General features: G+C 38.9%; 1 protein-coding gene across 2 annotated transcripts; it reads left to right on the forward strand.

Moving 5' to 3' along the window:
- The first annotated feature begins 465 nt into the window (after positions 1-465).
- LOC133632245 (gastrula zinc finger protein XlCGF57.1-like) lies at positions 466-17,554 on the forward strand. Of its 2 annotated transcripts, XM_062024576.1 has the most exons (3): positions 635-765; positions 14,227-14,357; positions 14,486-17,554. In XM_062024576.1, the coding sequence occupies exons 2-3, from the start codon at positions 14,252-14,254 to the stop codon at positions 15,868-15,870; spliced, it is 1,491 nt and encodes a 496-aa protein (XP_061880560.1). In that variant the 5' UTR covers positions 635-765; positions 14,227-14,251; the 3' UTR covers positions 15,871-17,554. The 2 variants fall into 2 exon arrangements, with proteins under 2 accessions (XP_061880559.1, XP_061880560.1); XM_062024575.1 differs by lacking the exon at positions 14,227-14,357 and having other exon boundaries at positions 466-765.
- The last annotated feature ends 1,298 nt before the right edge of the window (positions 17,555-18,852 follow it).

Here is an 18,852-nt window from a genome sequence, read left to right on the forward strand (position 1 = left end):
GGATTCATGGAAGTTTATTGTCATAGCAGCACACGATACACATGAGATGGCACACAATTTAGTAGCACGTGAACAATAGGATTGGTCCTGGTGGAGATCTACACTCTTAGTGCTTTTCTTCTTTATTCAGAGTAATCATTTGACTTTCTAAATGTTTTTAACTAAAGCAACTAAGTAAGTTGAAAAATATTTCTGGGTTTTTTGTAGTATTTAAAATGTGTGATTTTATTCTTCGATGTTTGCCCTTTTTCTGGTTTGAACAACAGCCATGGAAAAAGTCTGTGCACGTGCTTGTATATATATATTTTTTATTTTCAAAGAGTAGTTGTCCATTATTTGATGTTAGATACTTTTACTAACCATTGTTTTAAAACAAGATTAAAATGCCTTTATTTTGAAAAACTACTGCTGTGGAGTAGGAAACGGAAGTTGCTGGCTTCTAGCGCATGCGCAAATGTACTTGAAGCCAAGCAAGAAGACGAAGACCGCATGCTATGGTTGTTCGGAGATTCTTCGAATTCACGATCTTAAAGTCATTTGATTCACAGCAAATATAGCAACAAATATCTCAATTGGTATTTTCCAAAGCCACGAAACGTGCATTGAGTTTGGAGCGATATCTGAAGTGAAGATTGAAGACGTGATAGAAGATGGACGACTACTGCTATGCTAAGATGGCGACGTCCGCTAAAAGAGAACATGAAAGAGAATCAGCGCCACCAACTTCCAGCAAATCACCAACGGAGATAAAGACGAAAGATGAAGGTGAGTGACTTGAAGTTTTGTCATTTGAAAGCTATTCCAAGCCCTTAAAGTCTAAATGAGCCGACCTTGTTGAAGAATGTAAAGAAAGAGCCGCCATGATTGTTAGCTTGAAGAAGGCAGTGGAGTTCACATCAGAGGAGATGAAAGAATGCAAAAGTCAAATGAAGAAAGTGGAAGAGCAAAACAAGCGCTTGTGTAAAGAAAATAATGATGTGAAAGAAGAGATGTTGGGGAAGAGTAAGAGATGTGAAGAGAAGACTGGACCACATGTCTACATCAACGTGCAGAGGATTGGAGGTAATAAAGAACAAGAAAATAACAAATGTATGCTTTGTTCAAACACTAATGGTCAAATAAGATAGCTGGTAGTGTTTTTGTTGTACTGTAAAGTTCAAATTTGAATGACAATAAAAATAAGTCTTAAGTCTAAGTTAAAAACATCTGAGCCTCTTTAAATATTTGTATTTATTTCTAGTTCTTATCTTCTTGTTTTTCTAAAAAAGTTGTATTGAATTCCTTTGGTGGTGGTATGGTATGATATGTTTTAATAACAGATAGTTTATGTTAAAAATGTGCCTGAAATTAAACAAAGCCCCAAATTCGAAAAGACAACTTTCACCAGGGTGTGACACGAATATTCAAGAAAAGGAATTCAGAAAAATGTAAACAGAAAACCTGAATTAGATTAGATTTTCATATTGCTATAGTCATTTTAATTTATTGTTACTATGATTTTTATTTTACGTCTTATTTATTTGTTACTAATGTATATCTGGATGTTCTTTTATATTATATTTAAAATTTAGTTTTGGTGATACTGTTTTTACGTTTTCAAATTAATAAATCATTTAGTTATTTATCGTGATTCCAAAATCCCTCAAAATAATCATTATTATTATGTTTTGCCATAATTGTCCAGCCCTAGACGAGGTATTGGAAAGGACTTCATGATAAACTATGTATCACGGTACTTGAGTCACGATACAATAGTCTATTGTAATATTGTCAGTAAAACATGGAGTTTTACTGACATTTTTACAAAGTCACTGAAAAATTAAAAAAACTACTTAAAATTAATGTTGTATAAATGTATACTTGATGATAGTTATTATTTATTGGACAAATTGTGTCAAAAACAAAGTAAATAAAATGATCACTGCAGTTGTACAGAAAATGGATCACATTTCTTGCATTTAATATCTAAAAAAGTCCTCTTCTTCTTATCTATAGACTTCTTTGAGATAGATATAGGGATGATGTTTGATAAGAAATTATCGAGTTCGAGCCTATTATCGAATCCTCTTATCGAACCGATTCCTTATCGATTCTCTTATCGAGTCCAGATAGGTTGTTGTATATGGAAAAAAACACACAATATTTGGTTTAACAAAAGCTCACTTTTATTATATAATAAAAAATAAAATCTAATAAATAAATAAATAAATATTGACTGTTACCCACCTAAAAAAATAAAATAAAATAAATAAATATTGACTGTTGTTACCCAAAGTATATTAAGTGGGATTTTTCAGAGAAACAAATATATACAGTAACACAAAAACAACCTGTCTCTGTGATCACTATAGGTGTATAAATAATAATATAGTGTTAAATAAAATCAGTCCCTTGGCACAAAACTGAAAATAATACAGCTCTCCAAAAAGTGCACTTCTGCTGCTATTTGACATAACTGTTTGTTATGATGCTTTGACATTTTTGCACTTTATTTCTTTATTGAAAGAAAATTCTATGAAGAGAAAAGTTCTTTGCAAATGTGGTTACAATGCTAAAAAATGAAAAGTTAAAGCTAAAAAAAGAGCTAGAGAATATAACAACTACACTACCCAGCATGCAACAGGAGTTACGAGCATGCGCGGTAGCCCCGAAAAGTGTTGCATGTTGCCACGCTGTGAAAGTAAACGTCAAGAACTCAGCCAACACGCCTCGTCCGCATTATTTATAATTAGACAGACAACACATATACAGTGTGATTTTGTTTTGTTTACAAGGAAAGAAAAAGTTCAAAAAGGGAGATATATGTTGTATATATATGTATGTGCTGCGGTTGCCTTAAGAACGTTGCGACAGCTGCCGTAAAGGAGGTGCGTTGCTAGCCTGGTTGCTATGTTTCCGGTTGGTCGTAAAAGTGTCCGTCATGTGTTTTACCCTGCTCAAATCTCTCAGTAAAGTTATTCGATGGATTATACCTTTTGTTTTGAACTTTATTACACCTTGGAGCGCTTTTTCCCGTCCATTGTTTTCCTGCTTTCCCTATCTGCGCCTAATGACTGAGCTACGTGACGGCATTTCTTGTGATGTCCAGTGGAGCATTTCTGGTCGGGACGGGATTCGAATAAAGAATCAACTCTTTTTCTTTACTATAGTGGTCTCGATAACGGGTACCGGTTCTCAAAATGGGATTCGAGTCCGAGGACTCGGTTCTTTTCTTATCAAACAACCGGGAAAACCGGTTTCGAGTATCATCCCTAGATAGATATTATCTTTTTTAGTTTTGCGATGTATTTCAATATTGACTTTTTCCCCACTGTTAGTTTGTAGTATCCTAGTGTCCATCGCAGCAGATGTTTTCTACTTTCTGTGATTCTAGCTGAACTTTTCTGAGTCTATGACAAGTCATGTAAACATTGATCCATCATTCTGGCAAGGCACTAAATGAATGGCCATGAAACACTACACACTAGGGTTGTCCCCATACCAATAATTTAGTACCGGTACTAAATGTATAGATACTTTTCCAAATAAAAGGAACTACGAAAAATGCCAATATTGGCTTTATTTTAACAGAACATCTTTTCATTTCATTTTTTCTTCTTCATTTTTTTATTTATTTTAAGCAAAGTACAAAGTTGACAACACATAATATAAATTAATATAGTGCAAAAGGTAATGTATAGTATGTAATGCATGATTGTCCTGTTTTGCCTGAAAGGGAGTGGGAAGAAGATAATTTATTTAATCCCACCACCAGTTCTCCATTCAGTGATTATTCACATGAGTTTCACTCTTACTTTGTTCAAGGATTGTAATACAGATGTTGTATCATAGTGGCATTACCACAGGTAACAATAATTATTACACTGTAACAATCATTTGTATCAACAATGTAGGAATAATGAATATACCAACAATGGTAATAGACAACATAGCAATAATGGTAATAGACAACATAGCAATAATGGTAATAGACAACATAGCAACAATGGTAATAGACAACATAGCAATAATGGTAATAGACAACATAGCAACAATGGTAATAGACAACATAGCAATAATGGTAATAGACAACATAGCAATAATGGTAAGGAAACATTGAGCACATGTTAACACTTTGAGACAGAGTACAACAGCAGGTCAAATTAAAGACCCTCATCTCTATATTTGAACCAGACCCCATGTGTGTATAATAGTTTAAATCCATTAATAGTTTGGCTTTGCTTGTGTTGTAAGTCCAGTTTGTTCCATAGTTTTACTCCGCATACAGACACACAAAAACATAGTTTTACTCCGCATACAGACACACAAAAACATAGTTTTACTCCGCATACAGACACACAAAAACATAGTTTTACTCCGCATACAGACACACAACAACATAGTTTTACCCCGCATACAGACACACAAAAACATAGTTTTACTCCGCATACAGACACACAACAACATAGTTTTACTCCGCATACAGACACACAAAAACATAGTTTTACTCCGCATACAGACACACAACAACATAGTTTTACTCCGCATACAGACACACAAAAACATAGTTTTACTCCGCATACAGACACACAACAACATAGTTTTACTCCGCATACAGACACACAACAACATAGTTTTACTCCGCATACAGACACACAAAAACATAGTTTTACTCCGCATACAGACACACAAAAACGTTTACGAGTGGTTTGGGTTCTCGGCAATAAGAAATATCCAAAGCCTCTCAAGTTATGAGCCTGCACTCGTCTTATAAAAAACATTGTAGATTAGGCGGCAATAATTTGTTAAATGTTTTATATAAGATTATTAATGTACTATATTTAACAAGGTCATCAAATTTGAGCAACTTTGATTGCATAAACAGATTATGAGTATGTTCTAAATAACCATTGTTGTGAATGATCCGCACTGCTCTTTTCTGTAATATGATCAGAGGATGAATTGTGTTGTGGTAAGTATTCCCCCATACTTCAACACAGTATGTAAGGTATGGGAGTACCAAGGTGCAGTATGGAGTACGGAGGGCATTTTCATTGAGGTATAGTTTTGCTTTGATCATAATTGAGAGGCTTTTGGAGATTTTTGTTTTAATGTGTCTGACATGAGGTTTCCATGATAGTTTACTATCAATTATTACTCCCAAAAATGTATTCTCATTTACGATTTCAATTTGGGTACCATCAATACTTATTTTCTGTTCAGACGTTATGTTGCGATTTCCAAACATCACTATCTAAGTTTTATTTATATTCAAAGATAATTTATTTGTGTCTATCCATTTTTTCACTATGCTTAGTTCTTTTTTTACTGTATTTATGAGCTCATTGTAGTCATCACAACTGTAGAATATATTTGTGTCGTCTGCAAATAGTATACATTTCAGTACTTTGGATCTATTAAACATATCATTAATGTATACATTAAACAGTGTTGGCCCCAACACGGACCCTTGGGGGACACCACAAGCAATGCCAAGAGTATAAGATAAACATTTACCCATTTTTACAAACTGTACCCTCCCTGTTAAATAACTTTTTAACCAGTTACCAGCCAGCCCACTAATTCCGTATCTTCCCATTTTATCTAGTAGAATTGAATAATTAATGGTATCAAAGGCTTTCTTTCGATCAATAAAAATACCAACTGCATATCTTTTATGCTCCAGTGCATTAGTAATTTCTTCAATGGCTTCAGTTATCGCCATTGAGGTTGTTCGTTTGGACCTAAAGCCATACTGACCGTCATTGATTATATGATGCTTCTAGGGTTGGGTATCGAGTATCAATTGGAACCGGGACTAACTTTCCGATTCTCCCGGAATCGTTCAAAAGTTTAAATTTCGATTCCTACTTTCGATACCCAGTCCGCCGACCGGAAAAAAATATGTCCGCCGAACCGGAAGAAGAAGCCGCTGAACACCAACAAAGAAGCGCCCACCGCCGGAAGTGTTAGCATAGCCGAGCGAGTCAGTCAAGCTCAAGCATGGATAGCGGGCGTCGGCGGTCGAAAGTGTGGCTTTACTTTATAAAAAAAAATGAAATAACCGCGAAATAACAGAGCTCCATGTCCATCAAGAAACGAGTGGAGAGAGAGCTGCAGATGTACCAGGACGTTCCACCGATACTTATGTCTGACGACCCTGCTGCATGGTGGTGGTCCGGTGGAACCAACAAAAGACTTATCCTTTGCTGTCATATCTCGCTTTCTCCTATTTATGCGTTCAAGCTTCTTCCACACCCAGCGAACGTGTATTTTCCACAGCAGGAGACACTTATCTGTCCAGAACGCTCACGCATCCTGCCTGAGAAGGCGGATATGCTCATTTTCCTAAACAAGAACTGTCTCTGATTTTATACTGTACCTGCTGCTAATCTGGACTGGGTTTTGCAAGTTGTTTCTTATTGTTTATTTGCTTTTCTGCACCAGGTTAGCCCATCAGTGGGAGCACAGTAACATTTTTAAGTACCTGCAGCATCATACACTTGTGTGTGTAAATGTGTTTTCATGAGGTTTCCTGCAGCATCATACACTTATGTGTAAAGGTGTTTTCATGAGGTTTCCTGCAGCATCATACACTTGTGTGTGTAAAGGTGTTTTCATGAGGTTTCCTGCAGCATCATACACTTGTGTGTGTAAATGTGTTTTCATGAGGTTTTCAAAAATAAAGCTCTCTTGAGTAAAGTGTACCCCTGGGAAAATGTATTCATAATTTATAATATTTATATTCAAGTTCATAGATTTGATATTTATATTCTAGTTGAAAACAGCCCTGTGAGGAATTTATAGTAAAGTTCTTAAAAAGTTAATAGAATTAAAATTGATGGAGAATGTCAGACTATTTCATTCAGAAAGACTGTAGGTTAGCTAGCTCATTTAAAATATCCTAAACTTTTTTTTGACTCTGCCTCTTAAAAGAATCGGAATCGAGAATCGTCAGGAATCGGAATCGAAACAAAGAATCGGAATCGGAATTGTTCGAATTCAAACGATACCCAACCCTAGATGCTTCTCAAGAAAAGATTTAAGTCAAGAGTTAAATAGTTTCTCTAAGATTTTTGAGAAATGAGGCAAAAGAGAGATTGGTCTGTAATTGGTGAAAGCGTGTTTGCTGTCACTTTTGAAGAGCAGAGTTACCTTAGTGATTTTCATTTGACTTGGAAAGCAGCCAATCTGGAATGATAGGTTACATATATAAGTCAAAGGTTTTACAATATTCAGTATAACTTTTTGAACCAATATCATGTTGATATCATGGCAGTCAGTTGAGCACTTACTGTTACACTTCCGCACAATGTTTGTCACTTCCTGCTCATTTGTAGCTGAGAGGAAGAATGACGAAGATTTCTGTTCAATAGTTGATTTTGTAACTGTCTGTCTGTCTGTCTGGGATATCAACAGTCAATTTAGGACCAACATTTACAAAAAAACTATTGAACTTATTCACTACATTACTCATATTACAATCTTCACCGTTTTCATCAATAAAGTAATCAGGATATGTCAACTTTAAATATCCTTCTTTGATTAGACTATTCCAAACATCCCAAGTTCCTTTGATATTGTTTTTGTTTTCATATAGTTTTTTTTTTATAATATAACCGTTTTCTTGTTCTTATATCAGTTAATTTATTTTTGTACTTCTTGTATCGTTGTTCGACTTCTTTTGTTTTTATTTTGATGAAAAGTTCGTAGAGATTGTTTTTCTTTTTACAGCCATTTATCATCCCTTTTGGGATCCAAGGGCTATTTTTATTTTTTCCTTTTATAAAATATTCTTTCACGGGGCAATGTTTATTATGCAGGGAAGTAACGATGTCTAAAAAATTACAATAAGCACTGTCCAAATTTGGTTCTCTGTATACTGAAGTCCAATCCTGAACTGCTAAACTATTGTTTAGGGCACAGATTGTTTCCTCAGTTGTTAATCGTTTAGAGATTTTTTGTCAAAGTGTCTTTGGTTTTCTTGAGATGACAGTCATATAAAGTAAAGACAGGTAAATGGTCAGTGATATCACATATAAATAGGCCACCGGTGACTTGATTTCCCATAATGTTAGTAAAAATGTTGTGGATGATTGCGGCACTATGTGTTGTTATTCTGCTTGGTTTGGTTATGGTTGGATATAGAGACAAGCTGTACATTGTGTCAATGAAGTCATCAACATGTTTTTGCTTGGTTGACTTTAACAAATCACCACAGATAAATATATATATATATATATATATATATATATATATATATATATATATATATATATATATATATATATATATATATATATATATATATATATATATATATATATATATATATATATATATATATATATATATATATATATATATGTACAAAGGTACAGATGTTTTCATAAATAAACATTTGACCAGGAAAAATGCTGACATCGCACGACAACTTAAAAGGCGAAGCAAGATTCAACAAACCTGGGTAATGAACTGTAAGATCTTCATCACACTAAATGGGACGCCGGAGGAAGCAAAAGTCTTGGTGATAAGGAACATAGAAGATCTTGATAAGTATTGACATTGATGCAGTACTTGGTATCAATGTAGCTTTGTGACCTTTACATCATCTCAATGCTACCCACACCAAGAACACAGACCACACCAAGTATTGATATGGACATGTTACAGAAGATCCTACGACATCAACAAAAAGAACTGGACATGTGTGAGTATCAAGAGCACGCCACAACACTTGGGTAAAACAGAATCCATCCTGTTTGGGTCCCACATCAACCTCAAGAAAGTCAATGACTTCACCATAAAAGTGGGTGACATTGTTATCACCAGGAAAGATGAGGTCACCTACCTAGGTTCCATTCTAGAGGCTAACCTTTCCTGTGATAAAATGGCAACCAAGGTAATCAAAAAGGTTAACCAACGAACGAGATTTCTCTACAGAATCTCCTCTCTGGTCAACAAAAGCACCTTGAGGATTCTGGCGGGAACTCTCGTTCAACCCTTTTTCGATTACGCATGCACCTCCTGGTAACCTAGCACCTCCAAAACCCTCAAATCTAAACTCCAAACATCTCAGAACAAGCTAGTCAGGTTACTGCTAGACCTCCAACCCAGATCCCACCTCACTCCTACCCACTTCTCTAAAGTGGGCTGGCTCAAGGTGGAGGACAGAGTTAAACAACTAGCACTGAGCCTAGTCTATAAAATCCGCTACACCTCCTTGATACCGAAGTACATGTCAAACTACTTCCTTAACGTAAATGACCGCCATAACCACAACACCAGGGGGAGCTCCACTAACCACGTTAAACCCAAATTCCGAACTAACAAAGGTCTTAACTCATTCTCTTTCTATGCCACATCAATGTGGAATGCGCTCCCAACAGGTATAAAAGAAAGGGCATCTCTATCCTCCTTCAAAACCGCAATAAAAGTTCACCTCCAGGCAGCTACAACCCTAAACTAACACCCTCCCCGGATTGCTAACAATCAAATGTAAACAATCAAATGCAGATACTTTTTCTTATGCCTTCTGATCTCTCTCTCTCTCTCTCTATGTCCACTACTTGATGTCCATATCCTAACCCCCCCTCCCCCCCCTCCACACCCCTGATTGTAAATAATGTAAATAATTCATTGTGATTATCTTGTGTTATGACTGTATTATGATGATAGTATATATGATAGTATATATCTGTATCATGAATCAATTTAAGTGGACCCCGACTTAAACAAGTTGAAAAACTTATTCGGGTATTACCATTTAGTGGTCAATTGTACGGAATATGTACTTCACTGTGCAACCTACTAATAAAAGTCTCAATCAATCAATCAAACAACAGAAACATATGGAGATAGACCCTGATAATATTTTTTTTCTCTGCGATTGTAAAAAACTGTAATTATTTTACCTGTGAACAATATGGAAGCAGTGTAAAATCAGAAGCTAGTCTGTCAATAATACATTTCAATAGTGGAAGCATGTACACTAACTTTGAGGCTATCAAGGATTACTTGAAAGAATTTAGTCATCCATTTACCATTGTTGTAATCACTGAAACCTGGTTCAACAATGATAAAGGTATTGATTTTAGTCTGAATGACTATGAATTAAGATACATAAACAGAATAAATAAAATAGGAGGAGGGGTCGCATTGTACATTCATAAATCTGTTACATTTAAAGTTTTAACAAACATGACCATAGCAGTCGATGGATTATTTGAATGTTTAACAGTGGAAATCCTAAATGACAAAAAGACACATATTTTCATGAGCTGTGTATATCGGGCACCTGGTTCAAGCATAGAAACTTTCAATGAGTGGATGGGTAAACTATTTTCCTCTGAACCATAAAACCATATTTATCTGTGGTGATTTTAACATTGATTTGTTGAACTCAACCAAGCAAAAACATGTTGATGACTTCATTGACACAATGTACAGATTGTCTCTATATCCAACCATAACCAAACCAAGCAGAATAACAACACATAGTGCCACAATCATTGACAACATTTTTACTAACATTATGGGAAATCAAGTCACCGGTGGCCTATTTATATGTGATATCACTGACCATTTACCTGTTTTTACTTTATATGACTGTCATCTCAAGAAAACCAAAGACACTATGGCAAAAATCTCTAAACGAATAACAACTGAGGAAACAATCTGTGCCCTAAACAATAGTTTAGCAGTTCAGGATTGGACTTCAGTATACAGAGAACCAAATGTGGACAGTGCTTATTGTAATTTTTTAGACATCGTTACTTCCCTGCATAATAAAAATTGCCCCGTGAAAGAATGTTTTATAAAAGGAAAAAATAAAAATAGCCCTTGGATAACAAAAGGGATAATTAATGCCTGTAAAAAGAAAAACAAACTTTCCATCAAAAGAAAAACAAAAGAAGTCGAACAACGATACAAGAAGTACAAAAATACATTAACTGATATTATTTATTATTTATTAGCCTTTATTTAACCAGGTAAAATCCCATGAGATCAAAGATCTCTTTTCCAAGGGAGACCTGGCCAAGAGGGCAGCAGCAAGGTTACATTAAAAACAGTAAACAAATACATAAAACATCACATTTACGACATTAAAACTTGCTCACATAACACATGTGCATACAGACAAGGTAGACTGCAATCCTTTCACAGAAGCTTTAAACTCATTCAACGTAACAAGGGTTTGAAGTTTAATATTGGATTGTAGGTTATTCCAAGCCTTCGCTGCTGAAAACCTAAATGCTTTCTTGCCCAGTTCAGTTCTTACTTTGGGGACGACAAATTGCAGAACATTCATTCAACGAAGATTGTGACTTCCTTGTTTCTTTGTTAAAAGACAAGACAGATAAGATGGAGTGATACCCAGAATGGTTTTGTAGATGAAAACATACCAATGATTGAGGCGTCGAGCACATAATGATGTCCAGTTAACCATTGAGTATAATACGCAATGGTGAGTAAGGGGAGCGCAGTTGGTGATAAATCTCAGTGCACCGTGGTACACACTCTCCAGCTTGTGGAGACAACCAGCCGTAGCATTCATGTACAACACATCTCCATAGTCAATAACAGGTAAGAAGGTTGTTTCCACCAATTTCTGTTTCACAGTAAAATAAAAGCAAGACTTGTTTCTATAATAAAGTCCCATTATAAGAACAAGCAAATGGTTATATTATCAAAAAAACTATATGAAAACAAAAACAATATAAAAGGAACTTGGGATGTTTTGAATAGTCTAATCAAACAAGGATATTCAAAGTTGACATATCCTGATTACTTTATTGATTAAAACGGTGAAGATTATAATATGAGTAGTGTAGTGAATAAGTTCAATAGTTTTTTTGTAAATGTTGGTCCTAAATTGACTGTTGATATCCCAGACAGACAGACAGTTACAAAATCAACTATTGAACAGAAATCTTCGTCATTCTTCCTCTCAGCTACAAATGAGCAGGAAGTGACAAACATTGTGTGGAAGTGTAAAAGTAATTGCTCCACTGACTGCCATGATATCAACATGATATTGGTTCAAAAAGTTATACTGAATATTGTAAAACCTTTAACTTATATATGTAACCTATCATTCCAGACTGGCTGCTTTCCAAGTCAAATGAAAATGGCTAAAGTAACTCCGCTCTTCAAAAGTGACAGCAAACACGCTTTCACCAATTACAGACCAATCTCTCTTTTGCCTCACTTCTCAAAAATCTTAGAGAAACTATTTAACTCTTGACTTAAATCTTTTCTTGAGAAGCATCATATAATCAATGACGGTCAGTATGGCTTTAGGTCCAAACGAACAACCTCAATGGCGATAACTGAAGCCATTGAAGAAATGACTAATGCACTGGAGCATAAAAGATATGCAGTTGGTATTTTTATTATTCGAAAGAAAGCCTTTGATACCATTAATCATTCAATTCTACTAGATAAAATGGGAAGATATGGAATTAGAGGACTGGCTGGTAACTGGTTAAAAAGTTATTTAACAGGGAGGGTACAGTTTGTTAAAATGGGTCAATGTTTATCTGATACTCTTGGCATTGCTTGTGGTGTCCCCCAAGGGTCCGTGTTGGGGCCAAAACTGTTTAATGTATATATTAATGATATGTTTAATACATCCAAAGTACTGAAATGTATACTATTTGCAGACGACACAAATATATTCTACAGTAGTGATGACTATAATGAGCTCATAAATACAGTAAACACAGAACTAAACATATTTAAAAAATGGATGGACACATAAATTATCTTTGAATATAAATAAAACTTAGATAGTGATGTTTGGAAATCGCAACATAACGTATGAACAGAAAATAAGTATTGATGGTACCCAAATTGAAATCGTAAATGAGTGTGGTGGGGCGTGGCATGCGGGCCTGCGGAGAAGCGGGGCGTGTCAGGACCGGCTTCGAGATTAGCGGCAGGTGCGTAGATGACACGGCTGTGAGTGCTTGTCTGATGACCTGCCGCTCTTTAAAAGGCAGCGGTCGGGAAGGAGAAAGGTTGTTGATGGTGGAGAAACTGACACATGGCTGTAAAGCACCAATTATTGAAAAATAAATCATTGTACGCAAAGATGGACACGGCTGTAATGTCCATCTTGGGTGGTCCAGAGAACCCGGTAGAGCAAGACCTCTACAATTTGGCGCCCAATCTGGCTGGACCATCGGAGGCGGGGGAAGTCGACCCCCTGACGGCTCTCGCAGGCGTGCTCGCAGAGGTGACAGCGAGCAGCCGCCAACAGTGCCAGGTCCTGCAGGCGTTGGCGGACCAAATGGGCGGGGCACGGCCAACACCGACGGGCGTCACCATACACCGCATGGGGGAGGAAGAGGACCCCCATGCCTTTTTGGACAGAGCATGTGCGTGGCCGGAGTAAGAGTGGGGGGTGCGGCTCTTGCCGCTCCTGACGGGGGAGGCGCAGCGTGCGGCGCTCAGACTGCTGGCGACCTCCACAATGCGCTTCGCGGACCTGAGGAAGGCGGTGCTGGACCGGACGGGAGGCACCGCTGAAGAGTACCGGCGCCCATTCCGGCCAATGCGTCTGGGGGAGGAGGACCGGCCATTCACCTTTGGCCAGCGGCTCAAGGGCGCGGCGACGCGCTGGCTGCAGCCAGGAGAAGGAGATGACCGGCTGCTGGACCACATCATCCGCGAGCAGTTCCTGGAGGCGATCCCAACGCGGACGGCCAACAATTTTCCCCTCCTCTGTGACGATCAGCTCACGTTAGCGCAGAGAGCGGATGTTGCTAAGCTGCAGCGGCGCTTTTCTGATGTGTTCTCCACTCGGCCCGGGCGCACGAACCTCACCCAGCATCATATAGAGACCAGCCCGGGTGTTACGGTGCGGTCTCGGCCCTATAGGCTCCCCGAACACAAACGCAAAGTAGTTCGGGAGGAATTAAAATCCATGCTGGAATTGGGAGTAATAGAAGAATCCCACAGTGCGTGGTGCAGCCCCATCGTTCTGGTAGGGAAGAAGGATGGGTCTGTGCGGTTCTGTGTGGATTACCGCAAGGTGAACGAAATTTCAAGTTTTGACGCGTACCCAATGCCTGGGGTCGACGAGCTCCTGGATCGGCTGGGCACTGCTCGTTTTTTCACGACACTGGATTTAACCAAGGGCTACTGGCAGATTCACTTGTCACCAGAGTCTAAGGAAAAAACGGCCTTTTCCACTCCGGAAGGTTTGTACCAATTTGTGACACTTCCGTTTGGCTTGTTCAGTGCGCCCGCCACGTTCCAGCGCCTCATGGACCGGGTGCTGCGACCCATCGCTGCATACGCGGCTGCCTACCTGGATGACGTCATCATCCAGCTGCATTCAGATGAAAGAACGGTACCGGTACTTTTCAAAGGTGGTATAGTACCGATTTCAATTGATTAATACCACGATACTTTATTACTAGCAGTATACTGTACAACCCTACTACACACACATACAGTACATAGAAGAAAGTGTGTTTTTGTTGTTTGTGTCTTGCAGACGCCCAGCAGCTGATCGGTAATCCAGAAGAAGTTTCCCCTCAGTTAGGGGGGAGCTCCACTTTGAAGCAGGAGACTCCACAACCACCCTGCATTAAAAAGGAAGAGGAGGAACTCTGCATCACTCAGGAGGGAGAGTGTCTTCTAGGACGAGAGGAAGCTGATTACACCAAGTTTCCACTGAGTATTCTCTCTGTGAAGACTGAAGATGATGAAGAGAAACCACAAGTAGACAACCTCTTAGCTCCACTATCAGATAGTGAGGCTGAAAACGAGGTTGAAGTAACTTTGAGCAGCGATACAGACTGTGAAGGTGATATGAGGACACACACTGACAACAAAAACTCTGAATGCTCTACAAAGAAGAGAGGTAAAACATGTTTGAGCTGTTCAATTTGTGGTCAAAGTTTTACTAAAAAGAGCAGTTTGACTCTACACAAGAGAACACACACCGGTGAAAAACCATTCTGTTGTTCAGTTTGTGGCAAAAGCTTTCCTCAAAATAGCTCTTTGACTCAACACATGAGAACACACACAGGTGAAAAACCATTTAATTGTTCAGTTTGTGACAAAAGCTTTTCTCAAAGTGGATCATTGACTCAACATATGAGAACACACACAGGTGAAAAACCATTTAATTGTTCAGTTTGTGACAAAAGCTTTTCTCGAAATAGCTTTTTGACTGAACACATGATAACGCACACAGGTGAAAAACCATTTAATTGTTTAGTTTGTGGCAAAAGCTTTTCTCAAAATTGGCGTTTGACTAAACACATGACAACACACACAGGTGAAAAACCATTTAATTGTTCAGTTTGTGACAAAAGCTTTTGCCGAAATAGCTATTTGACTCAACACATGAGAACACACACAGGTGAAAAACCATTTAATTGTTCAGTTTGTGGTAAAAGCCTTTCTCTAAATTGCTATTTGACTCAACACATGAGAACACACACAGGTGAAAAACCATTTAATTGTTCAGTTTGTGGCAAAAGTTTTTCTCAAAATAGGGATTTGACTAAACACATGAGAACACACACAGGTGAAAAACCATTTATTTGTTCAGTTTGTGGCAAAAGCTTTTGTCGAAATAGCCATTTGACTCAACACATGATAACACACACAGGTGAAAAACCATTTAATTGTTCAGTTTGTGGCAACAGCTTTTCTCTAAATGGCTCTTTGACTCAACACATGAGAACACACACAGGTGAAAAACCATTTAACTGTTCAGTTTGTGGCAAAAGCTTTTCTCATAAGAACTCTTTGTGGCGACACATGAGAACACACGCTGGAGGAAAACCATTTAGTTGTTCAGTGTGCTGTAAAAGGTTCTCGCACAATGAAGACGTAGTTAAACACATAAAAACACACAAGGGAAAATAACCAATTAGCTGTTTAGTTTGTGGTATGTTGCTCATATGTGGCGACATCCACCCTACCCAGGACCTCCTCACTGCTTCTTTCACAAATATCTGAGGTATTCCTACACACTTGGATTATTTGGAGCATAATCTTATCCACTCATGACCCCATGTCTTCTCTGTATCTGAAACCTTCCTGGACAGTAAGATAGATGATGCTTCAAGTGCTTGGTTACTCCTTCTTCAGTCCAGGGACCTGGGGCCTCAAGTGTCAAGTTCGTGCACGCTCAAAAACCTGCACTACACCCTTTTTCACGGCAAAGTTGAGATGTATCAAAACTGACGTTGACGCATAAGTGATGCTGGGTAACAGTTCCCACAATGGACCACAATGGAAACAAACCTTTTGGCTTTTTGTGCCATCCATTTGCCTTGTTAAATAATTACATGGATTCAATTCTTTAAGATGTCAATAAACTTCTCAATTAATTAATCCCAAAAAGTGCCAATTTTTACTCCTCAAACTGATTGATGTGCAAATCAGAGACATATGAACAATTAACCCCCACAACCCAACCCCCACCTCCCTCGACATTCGGGCATAACAGGTTCAATCTGGCCCGTGAGATTAGTTTGTTAAGAGTAAAAGTCAGCTGCATTTTGTTATGACCGAAACGGCTGTTCTAAATGTGTCCACTGGATGTCGCAATTTCAATTCTGTTAGGCAAGCAAATAGTTTGTTCCCGGGCGAGTAAGTATACCAAGCAAGAGGTACACAGTCTTTATTAAAGGAATATATATATATATATATATCAATTATATTATTGAATATATAATATCATATTATATAACTATATATAATATACAATATAATGTGTGTGTAACCAACAGGAAATGGGTGTCAGACTATGTGTTTTACTGTAAATGTTGGAGGTGTGTTGAGAGGAGCAGTGCTGTCAGACAAGGGCTAGACAGGCAGGGTTGTCCGGGGGCAAGCAAGGAGTGGAGAACCAGGAAGCACGAGGAAGACAGGGAGGATCCAGGAGCACAAGACACACAGCTTGACTCAGGGACGCACACAAGGAACTGCGAGGTGAGGAAGGACAGGACAATTACGCAGGGAAAACACAGAGATCAGGCTTTGAAAAAGGCAACTAGGGAGCTTGAGACGAGCTTACGGTACGATGTACAGGTCGCTACGTTCTGGCACTGGATCTCTGGTAGCGGTGGTTTAAGTAGGCGTCCCCCTCATCAGTGCAGTGGAAAGCAGCTGGGGTTATGCGCGCGCGAGCGCTCTTGGAGGTGCGCTCAGCGCAGCTCACAGATGATTGCGCACTGGTGTGTGTCCGGGCCGTGACATCCCCTCCTCGGACAATTATTTTACACGGGTAAGTGCGCCTTGTATTTCTTGAATCTCCGGCTCTTAGCTTTGTATGGACTCATTGATCGTTTAGAAACTGAGTTCGGAGAGGAAGTGACGCCAGAAGGATCGCGCCCCAAACAGGAAGTGACGTCGGAAAGCCCGCCCCACACAGGAAGTGACGTCTGAAAGAACGCGCCACAGCCGGCTTCATAATAAAGCGGTTCTGTAACTCGGAGCTATCCATCCATCCATCAATTTTCTACCGCTTGTCCCTTTTGGGGTCACGGGGGGAGCTGGAGCCTATCTCAGCTGCATTCGAGCGGAAGGCGGTGTACACCCTGGATAAGTCGCCACCTCAGCGCAGGGCCAACACAGATAGACAACATTCACACTCACATTCACACACTACGGACCATTTAGTGTTGCCAATCAACCTATCCCCAGGTGCATGTCTTTGGAGGTGGGAGGAAGCCGGAGTACCCGGAGGGAACCCACGCAGTCACGGGGAGAACATGCAAACTTCACACAGAAAGATCTCGAGCCCGGGATTGAACTCAGGACTATTCAGGACCTTCAAATTGTGAGGCACATGCACTCACCCCCGTGCCACCTGTGCCACAGTGCGAGCTCACTTGTTAGCCACGGCTACAGCACCGGCAACAACACACTCTTGTTGTTGTTATGCTCCGCTCGCGGCGGTTTGATGAGGTCATCAAGCGTCGCCTGTAAACCTCTCATGCTGCAGTTGTCAACTCCTGTGTTGTGTGTGGGAGAGGGGAGAGGGGAGGGGCTGCTGACTGGGAGACGCAACTGCTCTGTACTTCTCCCTACGTCCGTGTACCGCTCCTTACAGCGGAGTTTTAAAAAGTCATACATTTTACTTTTTGAAACCGATACCGATAATTTCCAATACTACATTTTAAAGCATTTATCGGCCGATAATATCGGCAGTTCGATATTAACGGCCATCTCTATTTGAAACTGGTTTTGATAAAAAGGAAAAATCCCACATTTCAGGTCAATGTTTGATTTGGTGGGAGTGAAGCTGTTGCTGAGAGAGTTTGCATGCTTTAAATATGTGTCATAAATAGATAAATATTAATAAATAAGTTAATTATGCAGATTTATAAAATATTATTAGAAAATGTGTGATTGTAAAATCTCCTGAGCAAAATGTAAATGGATTGTGTTAATTGTGTTGCAAAGCGGAAGGATTGTTGTGATGTTGCGACCCCACGGACTGTAAACAAGGCAGAACATGCAAGAGGGGAGGGTGCTTGAGCACGTTGTCTTCAGCTCCTCCAAACATTGAAGTGTATTCCATGATTTGTGCAACACTTCAGGCAAGTGATTATTAGAACCTCTTTTTGTTAAAAGCAGCCAACGAGGTATTGTATTTTTGTCATTTAATTTCTTTCTGAGTGTTTATTGATGTGAAATCAAAGTCTGATGTACTGTATTGTACTGTATTTTGTAAGTTCTCACGGCGTGTTGGCGTGGATGGTGTGTACAGCAAGAAGGAGTCAATAAACGCCCGTTTTACAAAAAATAACTTTCCTGTGTTGCCGTGTATCGAACGGAGCTCCACTAACTGTCTGGTGTTTTACAGGATTCATGGAAGTTTATTGTCATAGCAGCACA

The sequence above is a fragment of the Entelurus aequoreus genome, linkage group LG17 (genome assembly GCF_033978785.1).
Source record: "Entelurus aequoreus isolate RoL-2023_Sb linkage group LG17, RoL_Eaeq_v1.1, whole genome shotgun sequence".
Taxonomy (NCBI): domain Eukaryota; kingdom Metazoa; phylum Chordata; class Actinopteri; order Syngnathiformes; family Syngnathidae; genus Entelurus; species Entelurus aequoreus.